This window comes from Ammospiza caudacuta, chromosome 2 (genome assembly GCF_027887145.1).
Source record: "Ammospiza caudacuta isolate bAmmCau1 chromosome 2, bAmmCau1.pri, whole genome shotgun sequence".
NCBI lineage: Eukaryota > Metazoa > Chordata > Aves > Passeriformes > Passerellidae > Ammospiza > Ammospiza caudacuta.
In genome coordinates, this window is record NC_080594.1 from 10,879,550 (window position 1) to 10,895,248 (window position 15,699).

General features: G+C 45.3%; 1 protein-coding gene across 1 annotated transcript; it reads right to left on the reverse strand.

The window, feature by feature from the left end:
* Positions 1-461: 461 nt before the first annotated feature.
* HSPA13 (heat shock protein family A (Hsp70) member 13) lies at positions 462-9,078 on the reverse strand. Its single transcript, XM_058825531.1, has 5 exons — positions 9,054-9,078; positions 7,227-7,567; positions 5,359-5,572; positions 4,628-4,795; positions 462-3,738 (listed from the first exon to the last, which is right to left on the reverse strand). Exons 1-5 carry the CDS (start codon positions 9,076-9,078, stop codon positions 3,083-3,085), a joined length of 1,404 nt encoding a protein of 467 aa, XP_058681514.1. The 3' UTR covers positions 462-3,082.
* Between the last annotated feature and the right edge of the window lie 6,621 nt (positions 9,079-15,699).

The window sequence follows — 15,699 nt, forward strand, 5'->3', positions numbered from 1 at the left end:
AGGTAGCCATCAATACCTTAGGAACCAATCCCTTTTGCAAGGTCTAGAGAAAACAGTCTGAGGAGAGGTATCAGTGCATGGTAATTTTTGCTTTATTTAATTTTTGGGGAGAGCTTTCTGTGCTTACTGCCAGGCCAACATAACCTTTCACTTCCAGTTATTTTCAGAATGCAGCTGGGAGAGCTGCAGACTGAACAATGGCAAAGCCTGAGAGAAAAGCAAATGCTGGACTAGTGTCAGCAAAGCCATTCCTTCTCTTTCAGTGAGCTGTACCCCTCATATTTGATGGTAACTTCTGCTTTTTGCCAGCTTTGCAACATTTATGAAACACTGTAATTGTTCAATGTTCAAACTCTCTCACAGCTGACACAACTTCATCTTCTACATTTCAAAGGAATTTGAGGAACAATTTCCTTGAGAAAGTGAAAGAAGACAGATCCAAGGGGTAGAAATCGCTTTTATTTAAAAATCTAAAATGTTATTTATAAAATGCATTTCATCATCTGCATTGGGAAACAATTAGGGAACACACAATTGTTGAGGCCTCTTGATGCTTTCAGAATTTTAACTCACCAAACAAGGCTTAGCTAGAGAAATTGGTTACACACCTACCACCACAGGCAATCATAAGGATTACAGGAAGATTTCAGCCTTCAAGTATCAACTTTTTTACAGAGAGACTTTCGGTAAGCAGCCCATGTGCATACCTGGAAATATCCACTTAGTGCAGTGGACTCATCTTTAAAATTTAATTGTTTGTGCCAAAATACAGTATTAAAAGATACAAAATAAATAATTCAGAAAATCTAATAAATAAGGATGCATTGTAATATCCAGTGTATAGTAACTTCTCTACTAAAAACTCCAACCTGTAGAGATCTCCGAATAAATACCCTTTTGTGGATTTAGTTTTTACAAGTAAACAACCTGCCCTTCCCTTCCAGTTCCCAGATGAACACTGAAGGAGATTTAACTCCCCCAGGGTGAAGGAGAATGTGAAAGAAAAAAATACTTCATTTATTTGCTCTGAGAGTTTTAACAGCTCCTACCTAACTTGTCCCAAAACTGCAAAGCTTTTAATAGTTTAACTTCTCTGTGAAGTGGTTCTGTTTTATATAGGTCTGCTTGTTTAACAAAGTGCATTAAAGACATGAAGACCAAAGTCCTACTGTACCTCCAGTGGATTTTGGGATGAACTTACAGCAGGGCAGGAGGAAAGGCCACAGTGACTCTAAAGAGTTGGTATAGATGTTGAACACACATTTACAAAGCAGCAACTGAGGACTGTACTGCACCCAACCATGGTGTCACTGAAGAGGCACTTCTTTCACTGCAGGAGTTTTACTTACTGGAAGCTCCACACTTGGTTGGGGTCACTTTCAAAGAGGAAGGAAAGAATCCTCAAATAAAAAAAAAAAATCCTCGTTTTCAATGCAGGAAAATTAAGCAGATGTCAGCAGTACTTTGGGAATCCTCTGTCAAGTTACACAATGCTGATGGAAAGGCTGTGTGCAACTATGATTCAATTTAAGAGGTTTTTAATTGGATTACTTCAAAGATGCATTTAGACAATAGCTATGCAAACAGCTGAACCAGCACAACTGATTTATGGCAGTGCCATAAATCAGGCCTGCTGCCAGGAGAGTAATAAGCCTATTTTAATATAGTCATAGGTTAAAACAATAAATCTAAGCCCCACACTTTATCTTAGCAAGGTTAATACAACATTATTCTGGAGAAGACAAGAAAATCCTTAAAACCACCTGTTAGTAGAGCTTACTTGATGAAGACTGGGCTGATGGATGTTGAAACAGTCTTAGCTGAAAGACATGTTTTTTTTGGTAGGAAGTTCCAAGCAGATAACAGAATTCAGCTGGTGCTTGATTATTGCTTAATCCCTGCAAAGAGAACTGTCACCAATTCTCTTTTTTTCAGATCAGTGACTTTGTTCTCCTCACAACACATTTTCAAGGTATTTGTATAGTGATCTATTTGCCTAAAATAGAGTCCACCTCAAACCCTGAGTTGCACACAACACTGTTTCTTTCCCAACAGGACAGCTACAACCTCTGTTCCGTTTAGAGTAGGGATATGAAAAAACTTAAACCACATAAGAACTAAAAAGCACAAAGTAGTTGGGTCAATTTTCATTTACTAGGGCTACAGGAATTACATTTCATCCAGGCCATCCCTTCTGTCCCACACTTTCTCCACGAGGACAGTATGGCTTGGAGCACTTCACAGAGAAGATGTCACACACTTGGAAATGCAGAATGATGAAATTCATGTTGGTCAAATTCAAGGGAAGACAGGCAGGTGTGGCCTCAAGATACATCAAATCACTGTAGTTTTAAAATAAGGCAGGGGCAGGTATGAATATTTGGCAATATACCCTCGTTCTCTGTGGAGAACATCAGCACCTGTGTTTAACCAGCACAGCCAGGTCAGGAATGAAGCCCTTGGAGACCAAGAAACTGCACTGGCAAGAGCCACGTTTTCAATAAGGTTTCCTAATCATGGGACAATTTGCCATGGAGCCTCAGCATACCATTATGCTGTTATGAACAGCAGAAGAATCAAGTGAATGCCTCAGTCTCATTTAAGCTGCAAGATGCCTTTAGGAAAGGTGCTTATATGCTCAAATGGCTCAATCTGATAAATAAGTGTAAGCTGAACACTGCCAGTGCTCTGTGCATTAATGCTGCTTCACAGTCCTTCCAAGGAAATACACTGGACCCAGGAATACCTCAGTATCACATCATCTCAAACCTTTGGTCACACTCCCTTGATACTTTGAATACACACCACTCCAGGATTTGCTAATAAAATTTAGCAAGAAAATGTGGGTGTGTCATCATTGGCATTTTCATCCAATATCCCCTCTCCAAGTAAACACAGCACACTTCAGAACTCGTTTGTACCTTTAAAGTAACATCAAGCTTTAGCACAGGTAGGTGTCCAGTAACACCTAATGGGAACAGGTGAAAATTGAATAGAATGAAGCTAAGATCAGGTTCCATTGCCAGTCAGATAAGTATGGATCCTTTTGGAGAGCTGGAATGCAACTGAGAAGAGTTTCTCTTCAGTTAAAATTAGTCTTCCGTAAATGTTTGTTGGGGATTTCTATAGCACTGACTTGGAGAGGCCAGGACCCAGCAAGAATTCCTGCTTGGATGGCTACACCTGTCACAACTGCCAGGTCAGGATCCACAGAGGTGTTGGGTTCCTTCCCAAAGAAGTCCCGAATAACTTCACGTATTTTGGGAATCCGTGTGGAGCCTCCCACTAACACAATTTCATCCACTTCAGCCTTGTGCAGGTGCCCTTCCAGCAACACCTGTTCAATGGGCACAAGGATCTTCTCAAAAAGGTCCTCATTTAACATCTCAAACAGCTTCCGAGAGATTTCTGTTTCAAACATGACTTCCACAAAGTTGCCCTCTACTTCGGAAGCGTCTCCAAGATTTTTCAGGCCTTCTGTGTTTTGTGAGGCACTGTTTGCTTTTACCTGGCTTTTTGCAAGTTCTCTTGTCAGCTGGTTTGCTGGCAGAGTCAGCAGCACCCTCAGTGTAGCTGCCTCATGGACAGTCAGGTTTAATTTGGCAGCTTCCACAGCCTGCCTGAGGCGGTGAATCTCCTCCTTCTGCGTGGGCAGAGAACCAAACCTTTGACGGAGCTGATCATACAAATACACCATCAACCTCTGGTTGAAATCCTGTCCTCCCAGCTTGTTGTTACCTGGAAGAAAAGAATAGAAGGCATCAGACAGAGCATCTTCAAAGCCCCAGAAGGCAGCTTCTCTTTTACTGAGAGATGGTGCTCAAGGGCCAGAACAATCACAGAAGGACCACAAGTACATGAGCTCACAGAGACAATAGACAAATATGCTTCTCCACTGCACACATGATGGATACTAATTTCCACTGTTTCGTTTTGACTAAAAACAGTAACTCACTTAGTGGATCTCTGTCTAATTAAATCAGAGCGAAGGTGCTGAATCTTTCATGCTGTTCCACTCTAACTGGACTGAGCAGCAGCAGCTCACATCAGAACTTGCTTGCTGAAAGCAACACAGGCAGCTGGCATGCAGGCCAGCTGAAGGATGGCTGTCTCTTCACTAGAGTGACCAAACACTGCTGCCAGAGCTCTGTGCCCAGGGATGAACCATTCATACACCAATCCCAAAACTTCTGGGTTAATGGCCTGCGCATTCCCAAACCCTGCTCAGCTCAACTGGCACCAAACCCCAGGCAAGGAGGCACCAAAGCACTGGTCAGTGATCTGCCAATATTCCCAGTTTGGGCAAAGGTGACAGAAAGATTTGAAACAATCCCAACTCCACAAAGTTTGGTCACAGTAAGTGTAACATGCACCAACACTTTACTAGTGGGCACAAAAGTTAACAGAAATGGATAAAATGAAACCACAACTTACTGCCAAAACCTATCACTCTGTAGGGTCTTAATTGCTGAAACCAGCCACAAACTTACTTTTGCATGAAAATCAGCAGAGGGTGCATTGGGAAAACACTCTGTGACATGGATGGTATGTTTTAAAAGTCCCTCCAACGGTGACTTCAGGTGCACCTTACCTCCCACTCCTTGAGAAACAAAAGCACTTTTCTCACCTGCCATGGCTCGTGTGATGAACATCCCTCCCATCTTGTTCAGCAGAGACACATCCAAAGTTCCTCCACCCAGATCCACCACCAGGACATTAAACACATCAGCTTTGTGCAGCCCATAAGCCATAGCAGCAGCTGTGGGCTCGTTGATTACTCGCAGAACGCTGAGCCCTGTGAGGAGCAGAGACAACAAGCAACACTCAGCAAACTGCAGTTCTTACATCACAATGACATTTGCCATTACTTGTTGGGCTTTTTTAACCACAATCAAGTTAAGTGTCAGATCTAAAGAAGTAGTTTCCTAATCAGTAATATCCAATGAACTCTTTTCCTTACTAAATCCTAAAATAGTGCTGCTTCAGCATCAGAGCAAAATCACAAACCATAATGTGCCCAGACACACTGCTTCCAGAGAAACTTTGCTAAGGAGATTTATTCCAGGCACTCTATTTCTGTTCAAATGATTGTCCAAGGGTGCTCTATATAGTCTCACTATTTGGAGATTATAAGAAAGACTATTTTCTCTGAAGTAAAACTTACTTCCAGGCACCTATGTCTGCATTAGCCAGCTGCACCTGCTGGTACTCAGAAGTTCTCAGCTGTTCCTCACAATAAATCCACTCTAAGCTTCTCTGTCACTGATTCACTGTTTCTATATCCTCCACAAAGACCTTAATGTTAGTGAAACAGACCTCAAGCTCTCCAAGAAAAACTCTGGAACAGAGAGACATCACCTGCAAGGTTAGCTGCCTCAATGGTAGAATTCCTCTGCCTTTCATCAAACTCTGCAGGCACGGAGATGACTGCCTTGGAAATGGACATGCCAAGGTTGGCTTCTGCCATTTTCTTCAGTTTCAGCAGCAGCTTAGAGCCAATGCGCTCTGGAGTGATGTGAAAGGTTTCATTAGTTGTCACAGAAAATTCAGCTAATCCATTCTTGTTGACAATCTAGAAGGATAAAGCAACACAACCCCCAAGTGAGAAATCTTCCCACCAAATATTTTATTTGCATATAGTCTCTGAATTCAGGAAAAGTTTAAATGTGCTTTTGCCATTTCTGGGCCACTTTTATTCCTTGATTAGGAGGATTATGCAAAACATGCCACTTAAGGGGTGAAAGTATATCCAAAAAAATGATACTCACTATGCCCTAGTAAAACACATTAAAAAAAGTTAAGACCTAGAAACTGTGGAGTCAACTTCCAACACCTCATTCAAAGACAGAAGGGGTGGATTTTTAATCATTAGATTATCTTTCAGGTTTCTGAAAGGAAACAAACAGCTTGCTACTGAAACAGCTTCTCTTAACAATATTAAAAAATTAAAAATACTTCCACTTCTCCACTTCCACTGCAAGTGGAAAAGACCACTTGCGGTACACAATTTTTAAATTATTTTTTCAACCAATTCTGCACCATGCTCATATAATGCAGGTTAGTTTTTTTTAAAGCAACTTTCAAGTTCTGCTGCTGGTCAAGTAAGTAGTAAAGTACTGAAGCAAAAAACACATTGGGACAGAGAAGATGTGGCTTTAAAATTTTTTGGGGTTTTGGATTTTTGGTTTTTTTGGGGAGGAAGAGGTTTGTTGATTTTTGTTTGTGTTTTTATTTTACAATTTTAGGGAGAAGTAAAGTTTCAGCAAAGCACAGTTAGCATTTCAAATTTAAATTTATCCTTTCAGAGATGGGACTAGAAGGTTACTCAGAAACACATTTCTCAATAGGGAAACACAAGGTCCTCTGGAAAATCATTATCAGCTCTCATGAGGTGTACCTCAGCAGAGGTACACAACTTCCACAACCGTTTCCTTCTGCTCTCTGGATACTTCTTGTTTTCAGGCACATCAGATTGGGCCATATAACTCAAGGTCTGTTAAGATGACCAACCACATTTCAGGTATCAGAGAATCAGCTTGGAGGGACTTTCCTGACTTTCCTGGAGCTCATCTCCTGCCAGTGGCAGTGACACCTTCCACTAGACCAGGTTGCTCAGACCCCATCCAACCTGGCATTGAACACTTTTGAGGATGGAGCATCTGCAATTTCTCTGGGAAACCTGTGCCAGGGCCTCACCACCCTCACAGTAAGGAATGTTTTTCCTAGCTTCTAATCTAAACCTACTCTTTTATCAGTTTGAAGCTGTTTCCCCTTGTCCTGTCACTCCAGGCCCTTGTAAATAATCTCTCTCCATCTTTTCTGCAAGCTTCCTTTAGGTGTCGGAAGGCCACAGTTCACCCCAAAGCCTTCTCCAACCCCAGTTCTCCCAGCCTTTCCTCCCAGCAGAGCTGCTCCATCCCTCTGATGCCCTCGGTGCCTGCTCTGGGCTGGCTGCAGCAGGTCCCTGTCCTTGCTGTGCTGGGAGCCCAGAGCTGGATGCAGCCCTGCAGGTGGGCTCTCAGCACAGGGGGCAGAGGGGCAGAATCCCCTCCCTGCCCTGCTGCCCACGGGCTCTGGGTGAGCCCAGCACACGGGGGGCTCTGGGCTCCCAATGGCCAGGCCAGGGCCAGCCTCTCACCCACAGCACCCCCAGGGCTGCTCTGGGTCTCCATGCCCAGCCTGGATTCCATCCTGCTTGGAGGGAACTGCAGGAGGAGGCTGCCTACCTTAAAGGGATACCTGCTGCTTTCACTCTGCAGCTCCTCTGGAGTGAAGACTTTCCCAATGAACCTCTTGGCATCGTAGATGGTGTTCTGGGGGTTGGCATCAGCCAGCTCCAGGCCCTGGTAGCCGACGTGCACGCCCGTGTCCGTGAAGGAGACCACGCTGGGGATGCTGCTGTGGCCACTCTCATCCAGGATGACTTTCACAGCCCCACTGCCCGGCAGGAACACGCCCACGGAGCAGTAGGTGGTGCCCAGGTCGATCCCAATCACCCTGGGCGTGGGCATGGGCAGGTACTGCTGTGCCAGGTAGCTGGCCAAGAGCAGGGCCAGCACAGCAGAGCCTGAAACATGGAGATGGGAACGGCGGGGTTAGGGCATCACTCTGCAAACCTACAAACCTACACAAGTGACTCTGTGTGACACACTGCACCTCCTGCTGCTTTACTTCACACCCCGGAGCCTCGTTAGCTGCCTAATTAGTTTTTAATTTCCTGCTCAACAGAGAGCGGCTAGAAGTCAAGAATTTAAGGCATTAAATATTAAACTGATCAAGGAAAATAAAGGCCAAGAGACAGCCAAGCCAAAAATATCACCAGGCTGTAATAATTCTGTTTCTCTCTGCATGTTACTGCAGTAACACAGGGTAATTAGTGCTTCTGCAGGAGCTGCCTATGAATGGCCCCAAAAGGACACTGACTTAATGGGGCCACCCAAAATCACAGTGAAACGGCAAACTCACAATTCTAACACCTCCAGCTTCATCAAAAGTCTAAAAATAAGGGGAAAGAAACCCATAGAACCTCATTCTGTTTCAGCCACAGCTCCCAAAAAAGCATATTCCCACAGCTCTGAATCTTTCCTGCACCTTGAAACCCAAGAGAAGACCAGTTTATGTGCAGAAGAGTTTGTTGTTTCGTTGATTTTCTTTTACTTCTACTTACAATCAACAAACACATGAAACCCAAAATTCTAGCATCAAGTAATGCCTCAAATGATTACAAAAAAAAAAGCCCCAACAAACAAAATCTGAAGAAGAATAAAGTTAAATTTCAAAGAGTGGGTGACCTCTTTTTTTCCCAGCAGGGAAGAGTGGTCATTTTAGTGCTTCAAACAGACTGGTTGGAAAGCTCTGGCTTGCTCTGGGCTGCAAATCTTCCCAGGTATTTCTGAGCAATGTGCCACTGAGCACTCTGTCTTTCATAGAATCCCACAATGGGTCAGGCTGGAAAGGACCACAGTGGGTCCAACCTCTCTGCTCAAGCTGGGTCATCCCAGAGCACACGGCAGAGGATTGTGTCCAGACACTTCTGGAATATCTCCAGTGAGGGACACTCCACACCCTCTCTGGGAGATCTGTTCCAATTTTTAGTCTTTCACTGCACAGTGAAGAATTTCTTCCTCATGTTCAGGTAGAACTTCCTGTGCATCAATTCCTGCCCATGGCTTCTTGTCCCATCGCTGGGCACCACCGAGCACAGCCTGGTCCCTGCTCTGACCTTTCCCTGCAAGAATACATTGATGGGAAGGGAAACAATACACTGATGAGGTCCCCTCTCTTCTCAGGCCCAACACCCTCAGCCCCTCAGCCTTTGCTTCTAAAATCTCCAGCCCCTCCTCATCTTTGCTGCCCTCCGCTGGACCCGCTCAAGGAGTCCCATGTCTCTCCTGTACAGAGGAACCCAGAATCGGACACAGCGGAAGACACCGAGGACGGGAAGTCCGTGCCACCCTGGAGGGCCAGCCCGGGGCGACACTGGTGGCAGAAAGACGCGACAGCAGAAACAAAACTCCCCCAAAGCCCGCAGCCCAGCCGCGCCACCGCCTCACCCAGCACAGCTATCTGCCCCGCCATGTCTGCCCGTGGCTCCGGCGCTGACGGCTCTTTCCGGGCCGCGCGGGGCACGCTGGGAACGGTAGTACGTGTAGCCCGCCAGCCTCACTAATGCTGTGGGCGACAAAACCACAACTCCCAGTGCGCATCGCGGCGCGGCCGGTTCCGGCGGGTACCAACCAATGGGCGAGGAGGCGCGTTACCCGTTAGCAGGGGAGGCGGAGCGCCCTCTCAAGGACGCATGCGCAGACCTGAGCCAGGGAGTCGCGGTGGCTGCTGGGATTGGTAGTCCCGAGCCCCGGCGCCATGGTGCTCTGCGGCCTCCGGCCACCATGAGGCGTCAGAGACCGCGGCTGTCTTCTTTTATCCCCCTCGGTTCTCAGCTAGAAAGTACCGAAACCCTCTCTGCGAGGGTTTCGAGAGAGCCTGGCCGTGGTGTCTTTCACACGGCCAAGAGCCAGGTTCGGAAAGGAGACACTGTTCATTCTGCTCAGTGTGCAAGGCAGAAGCTTTCCACACATCAAGCACACCGGTTCTCAAATCTTTACAATAAATATATTCATTGCAGCAAACAAATCACAGTTCACTGGCTACAAGTTCTCTTATTAATGGTGAGGGGAGATTTGCTTCTTGTCCACCTGGCACTTAGAGAAGGAAGGAGAATGCAGGTGAAACCTAAAATGCGTCCTGGAGGGGCAGAATTAGCAAACACTAAGAAATGCAGTGGGAACCAAACTCTGTGGTTTGCTTCTCATCAGTTATCCTTTTCCCTTCCCTTCCCTTCCCTTCCCTTCCCTTCCCTTCCCTTCCCTTCCCTTCCCTTCCCTTCCCTTCCCTTCCCTTCCCTTCCCTTCCCTTCCCTTCCCTTCCCTTCCCTTCCCTTCCCTTCCCTTCCCTTCCCTCCCTCTCATCATAAGGAATAATGGATTTTCACATTCTTGCAGAGCAGGTTTCTGTTTCAGGCAGAAGTTTAAGTCAGAAGCTTTTTAAATAGAAAAAAATATTCAAATGAGTAGCTGGTAGCAAATAGTATCGTGAAAGAAAAGTTAGACTAAGTCTTACTGCAATTACCATCTGCAGCATCTCTGTTTCTCCTAAGTGACGGAAAGACACATAACACAAAAGTAATTCTCAGGAGCTCACTTCTTAAAATCTTCCATATGCAAAGAAAGTGGCACTGCTTTAAATTAATAGTAAAAAATGCATTCATCCTCCATTTATGGTTAACATATAGTGATGTGCTTCATTCTCAGCATGAGAAGGTGGAAACTCTTTAGAGAGGGAAGAAAAGGTTAAATCATTCAGCCTCCTTAATGGCTCATCATCTGCCTGTTTTCTAATTACTTAGGTAACTTAATTTCTTATATTAATTTCTTTTGGATACTTTAATCATTTTTCTTGAAGTGGGACCATTGTAATTTTGCTCATTCTTAAGTGGGAGGAAACTCATAATAGTTGTTTACAGTATTTCCTCATCTCATGAGCAGGCACCTTGTGTTTTATGCTACTATCAGTGGCTGGTGAGCAAAAAAAAAGGTTTAGCACAAACAGGGAGTATAATCAAACTGGACTTTGGTCATGATTTTGATATTTAATAGCAGCTTTTTTTTAATACATAGAGACCATCTGAAATATGATGCTGCAGAGTGCAGATATGTAGGGATGTGTTTTAAAAAGTACTGACACAAGCCCCTCATTTCAGAGATTTTTTCCTTTTCTGGAGCAGAGGCCGGGCTTTGGGTTTTGTCCTTGAGGGTAAGCCTCTAAGAGACTTTGGGATCACTTGTTACCACACCTGCCCAAGGACAGAACTCAAATGCCCTTTTATTTTTTCCTGTGTAATTTCCGTTCTGTTTCTCTTTAGCAGAGCAGCTTAATGAATTCAGTGTGTCAGTCAGGGCCTCCCCAGCTGACTGACTCCCTGGAGGCCTGGCTGTTCCCTGGCAGTCAAGTCAAGGGGAGCATCTCAGCAGGATTTCTGCCCTGCAGCAAAGCTCTGCCATGCCAGAAGCTTCTGCAGAAGCCACTGACTCCCCTGTAGCTGCTTTGGGGCTGCTGCAGAGTTTGAGGGCTTGGTCCACCACAAGGATTCTGTAGTCCCTTGAGCACATGGTCTTCAGCTGATGTGTGTTGGAACGCAGAACATCCCTCTGGCTGTCCAGGATGGCCAAGACCCCTGCCAGGGGGCTCAGAGACCCTGGCACAGAGCCCAAGACCCCTGTGGTTTTGATTATGACCCGTGGAGCAAGTTACCAACCTTATATGAAGATCAGCAAGCCACAACAGTTTAGGTAGAATAATAGTGAAGTTATCACGGGGTGGAAAAGTAGATTTTGGGGGTTTTGGTATGGGGGTTCAGGAGGCAAGATGGAGGCAACTGGGTGTGTCCAGCCTTTCTCCTTCTTCTTCTTGGCCTCCATCTTCTGCTGTAATGTTGGCACTTTTAGATTGGTTTAGAGTAGAAGCTCACTGTCTAACAAAGGTGATAGGTATTGGAAAGTAATTGTAAACATTGCATACATAGTTTTTAGTATAAAGACATAACACTGCCCCTGGGGCAGGCAGAGTGTCTGGAACTGGCCTGCTGGATGGACCTCAGCAGGACAGGAGAAAGAATTTTATAGATAAGATACAATAAACAACCTTGAGAGCGAGAAATTAAGAGCTCTGACTCATTCTTTGAGCGCCGGGCTGGGAAAAGAGACTTTCTAACATTTCTCGGGGTCATTCTGACAAGCTAGAGACCCCAAAAAATGTGCTTAAAAGAAGTGCCTAATTGTTTCCCTCCAGGTCTTCTCCATGACCTAATTAGGACCTGCTCATGGATACTCCTGGACTCTGCACAGTGATGCCAGACTTGTCTTGCATCCCCAAAATAGGGACAACTAATCCTGGTGATCGTGCCCTTGTGTTTTTGGGCATTGCCACTGTGTCTTCTGTATCACCTTTTTTTACCTACTCTTGTTTGGGTCTGTCTCCATTTTCCTCCATTATCTGAGGGAGAGCTACACTCAGGCATGGATTGTTCAGGAACAGAAGGGAAAATTCCGTGTTTCTGGAGAAAACAGCTTGATTCTGCACAGAATAATTCAATATTCATTGGGCAATGAGGGAGAGGCTTATTTGACTGGGAGAGAAAGCTATGGAGCCTCTGCCCCACAGAGTAGGGGGGCATTTATGTTTTCTCCTCATGGGAAAAGCATAAATGTGTTAGGGGCAAACACTGAAAGGCTGCTCTTTGTTTTCCTGGAGTGCTGGGCTTTTCCCACTTCCCTGCCACAGCAGGCAGGGCACCTACTCCATGGTGAGCACCCTCACCTGAGGGTGGGCAGTGCAGGTTCAGACCTGCACAACTGCTTGGAAAAGCTGTGATAAAGCTTCTCTGGGTGCCCCTGAGTGAGATGCTGCAGTGCCAGGGGCTGCAGTCCTGAGCTGCTTGCCTTGGACACCTGGGCTGGGCCACATCCTTGGCCACCACACACTGGGACCCTGATACCCACCTGGCATGACTGTAAAGGGAGTGTGGAACCAGCTCCCTCTGAGGGGCTGGGCAAATGCTTGTTTATCCTTCTTAGTGCAACTGTTCACTCTGGTAGTAAGCTGTTTATAACATTTCAAACGCTTTTCAGGGATTAATTTCCTTCAAGGGGCTGTTCTTTTCCCCTGGTGCTTTGATAGGTGGAGGTAAACATGTTTTTGTCTGCAAGTAGCTTGAGGGAGAGAATTGTACTTGCAATGTAAGAGCAGAGGCTGGTTTTAAAACAGTCTCCCATCAGATGTGAACTGGTGTCTGCAGGAAAAATCCTGCTACACTGGGGATTATCACTCAAACCCTACACCTGTGATGTGCTAAACACAGTTCAAGCATTCGGTGTGCGTGGAATCAAATACAGCTTGTTTTCATTTGCAGGATGCTTTGCATCAGCTGGATTCCTGCATTTGGAGAAAAGGGAATTGAGTTTGCAAAGCATTCTCTTTTCTGCTGTTGTGCAAAACAGGATTTCATCTTTCTAGCATGAAATCAGTGAGTGCTTTCTGCATTGTCTCAGCCAGTGTCTAAATCTGAGACACAGGGTGCTGGGATATGTTCAAAGCACAGTGTGATCCCATCAACCCAGGGTGATCAATCCATGTTTTCCCACTATGAAGGAGGAAGGGGGAGAGGGATTGAGATCCACTTTGTAGGTGGAGAGCAGCATCACTGTCTCTCTGAGAAGGGAGGTGATTAGTGCAAGGTATTTAGGAGATGCTAGAATCTGAAACCTCATTTTCAGTTTTTAACGTGGATAACAGTGCCTTAGTGCGAGCACGTTGTCAAAACTGCAGAGGTCCCTGATAGTTCCTTTCCCTAATTAAAACACTGATCTTCTCCTGCTGTATATGCTTGGGAAAGGGATGGATTTCACCAGCCTTCCTCTGACAGTTCAATGTCAGGCAGCTGGATAGAGGAGCACAGCCTTCAATTTAGATGCAAAAGTTTCCATTGAAATTCCAGCACACAGCCTAAAGATTTCTGGCTCCTGTTGAGTGGCTGAGTGGCTGGGCAGGGGTGTGCTGCATTCTCCATCAGTCACAAACTCACTCCCCAGCTGGAGGCAGCAGGAGCAGATCAGGGCTTCTCCACAGTCCCAGAGAGCTGAACCACGAGGCGTGGGAGGAGTGCAAGCAGCACCCGGCAGATGTCTCTGCCATGCAGCATTCCTTCCCCAGATTGCTTGTGGTGTCTGACAGATACCCGCAGATTCATATAAAGCATATTAACCTTTAGCAGGAGTTATCCAAAGTCTTGTAAAGGCGTAACTCATGAAAACGGTGCCACATTTTCATTACAGTTTCTTTAATTGCTTTAAAATACCCATTTCACCAAACCCCCGTGAAATAATTTTGAGGTTAACAATGAAATTACTATTTCCCCTTTCATGAATACAGTTGCAGTGATACCAGTATAATGTAAGCCAGTAGGTGTCTAGGAAAAACAATTTGGAAGAGAAAAGAGATTTTCACAGATTTTTTTATCTGTCCCACTTTTCTTCTTGAGTTTCAGTCGGACTGAATGCTGATGCAGCTTTCTGTGGTGTGCAAAATAAAAACCAGAGACATTTGATTGAAGAGGGAAAGCAGTTTGGCACTTCCTGATCTGGTAACTGAGAGTTTACCTTCCTGCTTGACCATGGTGAAGTGGGCCAATATTGCAAGGCCAAAAGGCAGCTGTGAACTTGGCTGAATTCTCCCCAGCCACATCAGCCTGGGCTAGTGGGTCTGAATCGTGGCTTGGCTGGCATTCATGCTGGTGCCTGAAGCACATCATCCACCTTCTGCTCAGCTTGGGTGTCCTGTGTGGGATCAGGGAGAGAGGGACTGCACGGGGTGACAGGAAAAGTGATCATTCACAGCAGTGTTTGCTGCACCTCGCTGCATGACGGGCTGCAGAGCTCAAGGATGGGATGGCTGGGAGCCTCATCATCTGCACCAATCATCATGGTGATAATGATAATGAATAATACGAGTTTCAGCAGTCTCCCAGGAGGCCACTTTACCTCATTCATGTTTTTGCTGTGTATATGAAATCCATACAGATGTCAGTCAGGCTTGTCAATTTGGTCGATTGTAAATGACAACAAAAGGATAAACACAAGAATGCACTCAAATACAGCTGCCTGAACAGTGAGCTCCCCAGGCAGAGAAGTTTTGCAATGTGTGTAGATAGAGAAAAGTTCTGTTCTCTTTTTTTTTTTTTAATTTTTTAAATTTTTTTTTGTGGAGTACTCAGGCAGAAGTATTACGTTTGTTCTTTTCCTGGAGGTGTAGCCTACACTACCTCAGTGGGTTTGTACACTGGATAAGAACTTTTGGGCCTTTACTGTGAATCTTTTGACTGGCACAGAAGGTCTATTTCAGTCATCACTTAGAAGCAGTGTTATGGTACTCCAGGAGCAGCTATGCTCTGCCTATTTTCCTAGAAGACCCAGCTCCCTGGCCCATATTGCTTCCAATCCAGGAAAAATTAACAGGTAAGAGCATGTATTCCTCTTTACACTGTGTGAAGCCAAGGAACACTGAAGGTCAGTGACTTGAGAATAAATAACAAGCCTGGAGGGCCAATACAGTTAGAAACACTGTTCCAGAGATCTCACAAAAGCATCAACCTTCTTCCATTGTTTTTAGGAATCTCTATTGAGCAGTATCATCAAAGATTTGATGGGAGAGGAGAGGACACTTCTCCTGGTAATGGCATTTCCTAATGGTCTTTATAGTACACATGTGTCGTGCAGGAACCAGAGTTGCCATTATTGTGTAAATATGCCCAGCTTACTTCAGTTTAGTGGGTACGTGGTTCAGGTACAACTGAGATGTGAGCAAGCTCATCCAGCATTATACAAACTCAGTTTTGGTGTCACTCATTCCTGAATGCCATATGTAAAACCAATAGCACTTGACAGCATAGCCCACCATGGTTCTCTCATACCCTCTGAAACAGGGGTTGAAATGTTGAGAACACAGAGGAAGAAAACTGTGTCATCAGCCTAAGTCAAGGTCTTTGGTGTTGCTTTGTACCTTCCCAGAACCTCTGGTCAATTGGCAACCACTCTGCATTAGTTGTTCCCTGTGCCAAGGCTCGCAACCTACCTGGAGGGCTCTGGA